Below are 11693 nucleotides of genomic sequence, written 5' to 3' on the forward strand. Positions count from 1 at the left end.
AGTTGGGTGGCCGTGGGCATGCTGCGGTGGGGGATGATGGCCCGCCGAAGCCTCCGGCTCCGTGTCGTGAAGATGATGGTGATGACGACTCAGAGGACCAGAGCCAAGGAGATTGCAACCGACATGGGTGGAAGGGCAGCGGCAAGGACAAGCAGAAGACGGCAGAGGTGAGCTTGCAGTAGGGTGGAGGGGCTGGCAAGACTCAGCTGGAGCGCACTCCGGGGTTGGCAACGCCCCTCAACTGGGCAGGGCCTAGCGGGCATCAGCAACTAGTACGGTTCCAACTTGCTGGTTTTCCCATCCCTTGCGCGTTGTGGTGGAGGGAAAGTGATTTCCACTGCTGCGGATGGTGACGGCCAGGTAGTGAAGAAGGCCCTCACTGGGGAGTTTGAGGAGGCATCCATGCTTTCGGGGGACACGGTTTCTCCGGTGGTGGACCCGGTGGACGTGTGGCTTCTGTCGAGCCCAGTCGAGGACGGGTGGGCATCGCCAAGGCTACAGGAGATGGAGTCCATGGTCGAGGTGGAGGAGGAGGTGGTGCCGCACATGGAGGCGATGCAGGAGCTCAACCCTTCACCCGAACTGCTGGTTGAGGAGGTGCGAGGCGCTGCCCCCGTTCCCAAGTCCAAGGAGGCGGCGATCGTGCTGGCCAAAGCGGCGCCGGTGGTGGTGAAGGGGAGGCGCACCAAGACAGTGGTGGTCGAGGCAAGTGGAGCGGGTCAGGCATCGACCCGCAAGAGCGCAAGGAACCGGAGCGCGTCAGCGAACCCAACAATGGCGAAGGCGCAGCAGTGCGTGGCGGAACGCAACCTGGAGAAAGGTAATAGTTTCACGGTCCTGGACTCTATTTCCGATGTTCATCTTTGGACCATTGATTCGGATAGCTATGTTGTTTTTACCCCCTCGGCTAGTACTCCGGTCGAGGTGCTTTCGTTGATTAGGGCAAGGGATTAGGCTCAAGCGGCATTGGCAGAGGATTCCTCCCGCAAGGAGCAAGAGGAGCTCGAGTGAACTAGCGCTGCCCGGGAGGCAGAGCTGTTGGTGCCAAAGGTTGGAGGTGAGATACCAGCTTCGTCACTCACCCAGGGGGGGACGTGACCGAGGAGGCTGGGGAGACCGGCCGTGCTACTGCTATGTTGGAGGGAATCCCTTTGCCCAGCCAGGCGCAGGGTGCGTCCGCTGAGGCACCGGGAGGCAGGAAGCGATCAAAGCGTTAGGTGCGGTCCTGCCTGACTATTAGAAAGGGGCGGAGCAAACGCACAGTTGCAAAATGAGAGTGCATTCGTATAAAATCAGAGGGTTCGGGCGGGAGGGCCGCGGAACCTTGTTGAGGGATTACATGAGGACCAATAGGCTCGATATCCTGGGGCTACATGAGACCATTAAACATGATTTCTCCACTGCCGAGCTGTAGAGCCTCGAGGTTGGGGCCCCCTTTGCTTGGAACCATCTTCCGGCGGATCACTCTGGTGGGATGCTTTTGGGTTTCAGGGACGAATCATTTGAGGTGGGTGTGTGGAAGATGGGATCCTTCTACATAAGATCCAACATTCTCCAGCGTAACATCAATCTGAAGTGGTGTTTATGCTGGTGTATGGTCCGGCTGATCATAGCCGAACCGAGGAATTCCTAGGGGAACTCGAACTGGATGTGTAGCAATGTTCGGTGCCACTAGTGGTGGCGGGAGATTTTATCTCATCCGAACAGCGGGGGACAAAAACAACGGGAACATAAACTAACCTAGGATCCACAGGTTTAACGACTCCATTGCCGCGATGATGCTTCGGGAAATTAATAGGGCTAGGGGCCGCTTTACCTGGACCAACAAACAGCTTTGCCCGATACAGTGTGTGTTGGACAGGGTTTTTATCTCTGTCATGGGAGGCGGCGTTTCAGCTGTGTTTCGTCACGACTGTCATGAGAATTGGGTGAGACCATAACCCACTCCTCTTGGACAATGGGGAAGTGACGGCCTGGAGGTCACCTCGTTTCTTTTTTCAATTTGGTGGTTCTGGGTTAATGGCTTCGGGGAGCTAGTTAATAGCAAGTTTCTAAGCTATCTGATTGACCTCGGCCCGCATAGGGACAGTATAGACTATTGGCAGTGCCTGGCCCGCAACTTGCGCAAATTCCTGAAAGGCTGGGGTGCCAATCTGGGCACGGAGCGGAGGGTCTTCAGGGCGGAGCTCTTGTCACAGATTGAGGGTCTTGATCGCCAGGCGGACTCAGATGGGCTTGACGAGGAGGGTTGGGCCCTTAGGTACCATCTAGAGGATCAGCTCATTTTGATGGACGGGATCGAGGAATACTGGAGGCAACGTAGCAGGATTCGTTGGACTCTTAAAGGGGATTCCTGCACGGCTTAGTTCCACGCCATCGCCAACGGGAGGCGAATGAAGTGCTCGATTCCCCATCCAATCACCGACCACGGGGAAGTGGATGATCAACGTGATCACATGGGGAGAATAGGGTGTTCTCTCTCGCCCCAAATCTTTGGGAAGGGGATAGGAGGGTCTCCTTGGCAGAGAACCTGACACTGGATCTTAAAGTCTTCTTGTGGCAACTCATGAGAGGGAAGCTGCCCTCAAGTGAACAGGTGGCAAAGAGGCATGGCCCGTCCAATGGCCTATGCTCTCTTTGTGGGGAGATCGAAGATTGCAACCATATCTTCTTCACGTGCCCTATGGCTATTTTCATGTGGGCAGGAGTTAGGGAACTCCTACATTGTGATTGAAACCCGGTAGGGGTCGATTAGTTCATTACCCTAGCGCATGGGCTGTTGGGCCCCATTCACGGATTAGTTTGGTTCACCTTTGCGGTCCTTTATTGGTCTCTTTGGAACATTAGGAATAAAATAACTATTGAAGGGAAATTAATCGGCAACGCGGATGACGCTTTCTTCCATATGTTGCTTCATATGCATTCGTGGAGGGTTCCGGTCAGACCGAGAAACCGTGCGATGCTGGACGAGGCGGTGGACGAGGTCAGGAGGCTCCATGCGAGGACTAGAGCAGAGGCTTAGATAGCAGATTTGACCTGCTCTAGGGCTTACGTATCCTCTTTCCCGCACACTGCTATGGAGGAAGATCCTGAACTTATGTGATGTGCTTTAGATGCTAGTGCACGTGTGGGGCGTGTGTCTTTCGTTCGTGTGTGTGGTATGCTGTAAAACTCTGTTTGGTGATGTTGCTTTATTTATAAAGCTGGATCAAATGACCTTCGTTTTAAAAACTTATCGATTGGGCAATCACATCATGATAATGATCACAAGGACATCGAAATACATAACGAGAAAAGAGAGTGAAATGGGGATACGAGGATAACGGATAAAATGATCAAGAGTTGAATCACAAGGATACCGAAGTCTCGCCTCATGTTGTCATTAGTACCGAACCTACATGGGTCACGCGCTTACAGTAATTTGATATTCACTGAGAGTAATATTGTTATATATGGTATGTGGTTGAGAAAGTGTTCGGAATAGTTTCGGCAACATCGAAATAGTTTTGGAGAAGCATCAGAGTCATTCGAGTGTTATCGGAATAGTTCTGGAGATACACCGGAAATTAATTTGACACTAAATATTGGAAACATTATCGAAAGTGTTCTCGTGCCTACGGAGATGTTGATAATAATAGTTCTGGAATTTTTTCGGATTTGTTCTTGGAAATTTATGAGAAAAATATAGGGTTCGGTCTTTGGTTTGAAGTGTCGGAGAAGTACCGGAGGCCTACATGGGTGCTAACCACCCAGCCCTCCAAAACTGGTCACATGGGCCTCCTTTGGGGCCATATGGGTGAATGAATGAGAAAAATATAGAGGTTGCTGAATGAGCCTTCTGGGTAATGTAGGAGGCCTCCATACCCCCAAGGGTCCTCTGGAAGGCTATCACAAGGCAGTCCACGTGGGAGGGTTTCCCTAGAGCCTGCAGCCAAGGCTGGGGGTTGCGGTTGCCCCCTACACAAGATATTGCCACCTTTGCCCCTATATAAAAGGAGCTCCTCCTTTTTGTTAAGGCATCCAAATCCCCACAGTTTACAAAACTTTCGGCGTATTCCATTACTTATGTCACAAACAACTGGTTTTTACTATCCATGTGCGATAGCCTCTATCACATACGCTTTTGCGTTCTAAATTGTGTGCAACTTAGAACGATAAAATGAGTAGCTCGTCCTCTAGATTAAGATACTAGTCCATGGAATTCGCAACATACATATATGAATCAAATATCTCAGTTAGACAATACACACTAAATTACGATACACTTAATATTTAGAGGTTCATGATCGACAGTCTCCGTTAAATATAGAAAATCTAATATAGCAACTAATAAAATAAATAAATTTCATCAGGCACGGCCTTTGCGGGAGCCCGAAGCCACAACAGCGCCGACTCCACTCTTGGGGGACGTACACTTTTTTATCTTCTTCTTGGGTTCATCGATGAAGACCCCAGTGAGTCAGAGTCCCTCCAACAATGACTCGATACTAGGTTCGGAGACCGGGGGTGCGCCTTTACCGAGCATCAGGAGGGACGGAACACCAACGGCCCATGAATAGCCAAGTGACTATGCGGAAAGCGAAGCCCTTAGAGTCGCCTCCATCCTCACTCTAAACGCGAGCAATGCTTGGTAAATCGACACATATCCACGGGGGCGAGGCATTGTTCTTGTAGGGCTAGAGACCAGGGGCACACCTTCAGCGGGCATCAAGAGGGTCGGACCACTAACGGTCTGTGAACGGCTAGGCAACGCTGCGGCAAGCGGAGCCCTTAGCGCTGCCTACATCCTCCTCTGAGCGCGAGCCATGCTTGGTAACTTGGCACATATCTACGAGAGCGAGGCATTGTTTTTTTTAGTATTTTCAACCATTTTGCAGGTACAAGCTACTGGCATCTCTCACTAGATTTATAGATGAGCTAGGGGTGGCTGGAAGACAGCTAAATGGCGGAAAAGGAGAAGAAAGCGCAAAAATATCACACACGGTTTGAATGAAAGAACAGTCTGCAAAGATGGATGATACCCACACGATTCCAGCTATACTAAACGTTTGTGACATATCACATACACTACCATTTCTTCGGACCATGCGCTATGTTTTTGCTGCACGGGTGGGTTGCGGGCTGGTAAACGGTTGGAGTTTTTAGGCGCTAGCGTTCTTCCGCACATCACATGAAAAGGGTCTTTCGTGTACCATGAGAGATTCCTAAAAAGTTTGATCTATATTGTTCTCCACACCACATACACATGTCCGAAAGGCTACACCCCTCTCATTGTTGGCGCAATACCCTGACAGATCGGATTAGGTATGCGTATGACACGGATAGAGCAATTCTCCAAAAATGGAAGCGAGCAGGAGATAATTCCTTGCGGCGGAAGGCATACGCCTAGCTGCGGGTCGTTGCGTTCAAAATCTCCATCGAGCTAATTCGCAACTACTCGGTTAGATCGTTCTAGATCGAATCTCGTTATTGCAATCTTATAGATAGATCTTGTTTGTTCGCGTAAGGCGATTTTTTGTTTTACATGCATCATTCCCCTACAATAGGATGATCGATCTTACCGTGTACAGATGTGCTTGCGCCTTCAGATCACAACGAGGTCACGATTGTAACCCCTGACCTTGTGTTGACCATTTGGCAGTTGCTGCCTCCTGATCAGCTATACTTGTCGGCTTCGTTGCCCTTTTCGGATCGTGCATGCTCGCTAGGTCTAGTGTCTTCACGCCACCGCCGAGCATGCTACACTGCTCTAGATGGTCGCCACCTCCACGCCTTAACCGCCATGGGCAATTGGGCATGTCACCGGCTATTCAGTTTGGTCATACGGGTCTCTACGAGGCTAGATATTCGTTAAAGCTCATCATTCTCTTACTTATAAAAGGGTACGGCAGACGTTGTTGTGTTTAACTTTGCAGGTGTAGTGAAGAAGAAGTATTTCAATTTTCATGTGAAGTGCAATTTTAGGCTAAGCGATGTGCAATGTGAATTAGCCGATTAAATACTCCCTCTGTCTAAAGTCTAAAAGTAAGTGGCTCAATTTTTTGTTTCTACATACGGATATATCTACAACAAAAATGTATCTAGATGCATCCGTATGTAGATAAAAATGACACACATAGTAAAAGGAAACAAGTCGATGTGGTGGCACATTGGCCCCTCTCCTCGACGCTAAGGCAATGTTTGGTTGCACAGAATTCAATTCTGAATTGAATTGACAATGGAATACCAAATCAACGATTTCAATGGAATACCATAAAATCTGCTTGGATGCGCATGGTATTCGTTTGCAGAATTAAAAGATCAATGGAATTCTAAAACCTATTTGGATGCACATTTTGTGGAATTGAATGTTTTTTCAACTTTAAACAATATAAACTTTGTAATATGAATGAAATATACACATATATATTAGAATGATATTTATTTTTCACACAATAAGCTTTTTCTTCTTTCCATTTTTCTTTTCTCCTTTTATTCCCTATTCTCTTTCCTAAAAATACCCTAGTCACACCCTAAAAATACAATTCAAGAAATATATGTACACATTTTACAAAATCTGACATGAAAAAGTCACCCCACAATTTGACAAAGGGGAACGCAGTCGCCTTCATCCCCAGCTCCGACGCGCGCAAGCAGGTGGCTGATGGCGGCCGCGGTCGAAGGATCCAGGGGAGAAGCGGCAAGTCGGAGAAGAACCGAGGTCGGCGGGGATAGGGTGACCTCGCCATCATGCATCGTCGCCGTCAGTAGCCACGTGCCTCGCGGGGCAAAGCTCCCTGCTTGGGCGCCCGGTCGTCGCCATCGAGCAAGGGAGGAGGTGGGACAGAGCTCGAGCAAGGGAGGAGGCGGGATGGAGCTCCAGCCGCTCCAGACGCCGGCGGCGGCGGCTAGGGCCAGTCCGGCGGCTACGCCTGATTGGACTCTATGCGGAGGGGATGGGGTGGACGGAGTTGCCGACGGGGAGCAGCAGCGGCCGGGTGGGGGTTGCCGACGGCGAGCAGCAGCAGCCGGGTGGGGGTTGCCGACGGGGAGCAGCGGCGGCGGCGTGGATGCTCAGGCAGAAAAGGGGAAGGGAAGTTTGGGTCTTTCTCCGCTCGTTCAATTCTGAGCGAATACGGAGGTCAGGACCTCTGTATTCGGGAGCACGTTCCAACACAGGCGGGGGAGCGGGCTCGGAATTGATTCTCATTTCCACGACCCAATACCAGGACCAACCAAACGCTAGAATTGGGCTAGCCAATTCCAGATGGCCAATTCTAAGCCCAATTCTGTGCAACCAAACACTGCCTAAGGGAAAAGAGCACGTGCCCACGACAACAGGTGGAAAAGAATCGCGACACGCAATTAAGCCTACCACTAATCTGCAGGATCGTTATGGTTTGATCAGTATGCGGTTTGGACAAATCAAGCGCACACAAATTAAGCGCCAACTAGCCGGCATGCAACTCAGAGAGAGGGAAAAGATGCCATGGAAACAAAGAGTAAAGTTGCCGTAAGAAGAAGAAAATGGAAAGTGGTATCCCTTGGTACTCCTATGCAGCGGGCGCCTCTGCCTGCTTTTGTCTTCCCCCGTCTCCATTCCGCACGCATTCTTCACGTGCGCCAAAAGAAACAAACCAAACCGCCGTCCAAGTTGCCGTCGTGCGGTGCGGCGTGCGCGCACAACGTTCCGTATAGACGAGTCGCGGGAGAGACTAGAGAGCAGAGCCATGGAGTATAAGTAGAGACGGGGCAAACCCCACCGGCTATCTCGATCTCATCGAATCTCGATCACACATATTCCTGAGCCGGCTCGTGCTTGAAGATATACTTCGATCAATGGCGGCGGCGAGCAGGAGCGCGGCGGAGGAGCGGCACGAAGAGGAGGCGCTTGAGCTGACCCTCCGGCTGCGGACAGGGAGCAGCAGCGGTAGTAGCGCGGCTGCGGCGGAGAAGGAGGCGGCGGCGACGAGGAGGAGGAGCATGACCATATTCTACAACGGCCGGGTGTGCGCCGTGGACGTCACCGAGCTCCAGGTAATGGAACCAACTGCCTTCTGCGTATCTGTATAATTTGCCCCGTCCCTGCACCTGCCCACCATCAGCTAGATATATCGTCATGCATGCGTTGCTCAATCTTCCAAGTGATTATCGAAAAATCATGTATTGTCGTCGATCGAGTATGGATCCTTCGCCACGAGTAGTTTCCCTCCATGTACGTAAAGCATGCCAAAAAAAAAAAAATCGACTTGGTAGATCTAACAGGAACATCTTGCAGCAGCCTACAGCAAAACAGCAAGGAACTCTGAACCCGCAACTGAATGGAAGTTCGTGCTAACATGCTCAAGAGAACACTGATGCCATACACGTTGACTATTTCAACTACAGTGGTAGTACCAGTTATTTTTTCAATCCAGGAGGTAGAAGTAAAGGTCGTATTTGTTAATTAATTTGGTTGAAATTTCAAACAAAAAATAGGCTTTCCTTGTGGTATGACTTAAATTTAGTTGACAATTTATTTCGGCACGTGCTGTACCAAATCAGGGGACAGGCAAAACTACAGGTCTCCGTAGATAGTTGGTCCTGGTGGAGGAGTAGTAAGATGTGCAGTTGACTAGCCAGGGATAGTACTACTTAAGAAAAAAAAAAACAAGCCGTCAAACAAAACAGACAATTAAAACGTGTTGTCAATAAAAATCAGACTGACTACGTACCTGTTATGCTCTCGTATAGTAGTTTGAGACGTTCGCGTATACGTGTTGCTGATTGATTTGGCGTGACTAACGAATTCGTTGATTTGATTAATCTCAGGCAAGGACGATCATAACCATGGCGAAACACCAGATTCTGACCGAGCAGCAGCAGCGCGTGGACAGCAATCGCCACCTCGAGGACAGCAGCAGCAGCAGCGACAGTGCCGCGACGCACTGCGGAGGTCGTCAGGACACAAAGCCGGCGCCGGCGCCGGCGCCGGCGCCGCAACGTTCTGCTCCATCGCTGGCACCTCCTGCAGGACTAACTGGGGCGGTGGCGGCGCCGGCGATTAGCCAGGCGGCCGCGGCGGGGCTGTTGATGAAGCGGTCGTTGCAGCAGTTCTTGCAGAAGCGGAAGACAAGGATCGCCGCGGCAGGGTCACCGTACGCCGGCGGCGGGCCGGCGGCGAGGCACTCGGCTATGCACTCGTAGGCTAGCTAGCTACGCCGGGCCAATGACGAGCTGCAGTCGCGTACTAGCAACTAGCATCTGGTTTATTTGGTTCTTTGATTAGATAGTATGGCTTCTTATGCCAGCGTTCAAAATGGAGTGCTTGCTTGTTTGGCTGGGAAATTGTGTACCAGCTGTTGATCTTCCATTTTCTTCTCCAGATAACCATTTAGTTGTTACCAATAGAGTTCATGGTAATGTAATTCATTATGCTTGATTTGATCGATCCATATCACACTCAGGTGAAAGTTGGAAACACATATCGGGTCCGAAATTAATTACAGTATCATATCATGCATCGATTCCCCGTGCATTAGTCAGATAAAAATCGTCAACTTGTATGTCTCTACCTTCATCTTATGTTTGTGGATAATATCTGCTAAATGTAGGTGCATATTCATCTTTTCTTCAAGCATCTTCGTTTTTTTCGTTGATTTCTTCTTTTCCTCAACAATGATGTTCAGCCCTTTAACACATACCTTTATCTCAGCATGTAGATTCTCACAGACGCAATGAAGAAGATAGAATATTCATACAGATGGAACGAATCGGAATGAGAAAACCGAAATCCCAAACTAGAGTGTATCCATAATTAACTCTAGAAAATGTACCTCGTGCGAATCTATGGTGTCGGTGCCATCAAATCCGGCAGGCTCCATGACCATGGCGACGACCGGCAGTACAAGATCGCATGGATGCAATCAACGCGGCTTCAAAGTAATGGCTAGAAATGTCTAAGGCGTTTATGAACAAGGCTAAAGGAAGGGGTATGGTATTTAAGGAAGATGTGCATATCACGCACGGTCTTGTTCGAGAAGGGCCGTGTGTGATGCCTTAGTCTAGGGTTAACGTTTTGTTGATGATCACATATGGTTTTCTATCAGCAGAGTCATGTGTGATGTCTTAGGATAGGTCTTGTGTTCTGAAAATACATAAAAAAAAACTCTGCCAATGTGCTAGCCGTTGAACTTGGCGTTATGCTCCACATTGGCTTATTTCCTCATACAATCATAAGCTGATTTTTACTAGCCATGTCTGATAGCCCTTATCGCTTTTTCGTTCTAAATTGTGTGTAACTTACAACAATAAATTGAGTATCTCGATTAAAAACTACATATATTTAGACAAATTTAAACAATAAATAATTTAGAGAACTATTCACACACAAATTTACGTAATATACTTAGATATTTTTATTAAATATTTATTAAAAATTTCAAAAAAAAAATAATCTAAAAAGTATTCTTGAATACTAAGATTATTTTTACGGATCTTGGAGGCTGGCGAGGCCAACGGTACGTCCGACGGTGTGCGCAGTGGTGGATTAGTTCTACTCGGTACTCACCGTATTTATCACTATATTGCTTTAAAAGTAGCTAAGTTTCTTTTCCTCGACGTTTTTTAGTTATGGGTTGATTTTTTATCGTCTTCCAGGCAGTTTCACCCGAAGGGAACACTTCTCTACGGTTTCGGCTCTCGTTCTAACGCCACACGCAAGGCTTAACAGAGAACTACACGCAGAGGTTTCTCCTATAGGATCTCTAGCATAAAAATTCATCCCATATAAACATGATAAAAAGATCAAGGGAAACACATAACTACTTCCTTTCCACAATATAATTTACATACGGATTTCCCTTTCGGGAACCCTCGACGGGCTTACACAAGAATGAGAAATTACCTTACTACCTTCTTAATATAAGGGCCTTCAAACTAATGGTTTTATTACAAGGATGGTGGTTGTACTACTACTACTACTAGTGAGCGGGGAGTTTGAATGTACAAGGACCTCGCCTAGAGGGGGCGGGTGAATAGGCGGGTTATAAAAAACTTCTACTTGAGAGCTAAACAAGGCAGAATAAAACTACTTAGTGTTTACTTGTTTAGATCAAAGCCTATCAACTAGGGTTTGCCTAAGTGCACCAATAACCTATGCTAAGCATGATGAGCAACAAGGTGATAACAAGCTAGGTATAGAACATCAATCATGATAGATATCACAATGTAAAGCGCATAGGTAAAGGAGCTCGGGTTGATAAGTAACCGGTGCACGAGGAGACGATGATGTATCCCGAAGTTCACACCCAAGGGTGCTACGTCTCCGTTGGAGCGGTGTGCAGGCACGGCACTCCAATGAGCCACTAGGGCCACCGTATTCTTCTCGAGCCTTTCCACCAAGGGGAAAGCCTCGATCCACTAAGCGATCCTTGAGGGTGGTCACCGAACCCGTACAAGCTTGGGGCAAACCGAAGTATCAAGCTTGAGGCAACTCCACAACACAGAGGCTCTCAAGTACAAGGCCACAACGGCTACAACACGCCACACCGGCGACAAGGCCACAAAGACTCCAACGCGCCACAACCGGCTCCAAAACCACAAAGGCTACCACACTCCACAAAGGGAACAATGCCACAAAGGCTACCACGCCACAAAGACGACAAGGCCAAAAAGGCTACAAGGCCACAAAGGCTACAACACCGCAAAGGTAACAAGGCCACGAAGGCAACAAC

General features: G+C 48.8%; 1 protein-coding gene across 1 annotated transcript; it reads left to right on the forward strand.

The window, feature by feature from the left end:
- Nucleotides 1-7727: 7727 nt before the first annotated feature.
- On the forward strand, nucleotides 7728-9469 carry LOC139830031 (protein TIFY 5-like). Its single transcript, XM_071826327.1, has 2 exons — nucleotides 7728-8016; nucleotides 8791-9469. Exons 1-2 carry the CDS (start codon nucleotides 7819-7821, stop codon nucleotides 9163-9165), a joined length of 573 nt encoding a protein of 190 aa, XP_071682428.1. The 5' UTR covers nucleotides 7728-7818; the 3' UTR covers nucleotides 9166-9469.
- Nucleotides 9470-11693: the final 2224 nt, after the last annotated feature.

This window comes from Lolium perenne, chromosome 2 (assembly GCF_019359855.2).
Source record: "Lolium perenne isolate Kyuss_39 chromosome 2, Kyuss_2.0, whole genome shotgun sequence".
Taxonomy (NCBI): Eukaryota; Viridiplantae; Streptophyta; class Magnoliopsida; order Poales; family Poaceae; genus Lolium; species Lolium perenne.

Excerpts from the sequence above, each read along its gene's own strand:
- LOC139830031 (XM_071826327.1), top strand. The coding sequence starts at position 7,819 with ATGGCGGCGGCGAGCAGGAGCGCGGCGGAGGAGCGGCACGAAGAGGAG. Across the intron at positions 8,017-8,790 it reads TGGACGTCACCGAGCTCCAG|GCAAGGACGATCATAACCAT; the intron begins GTAATGGAACCA and ends GATTAATCTCAG.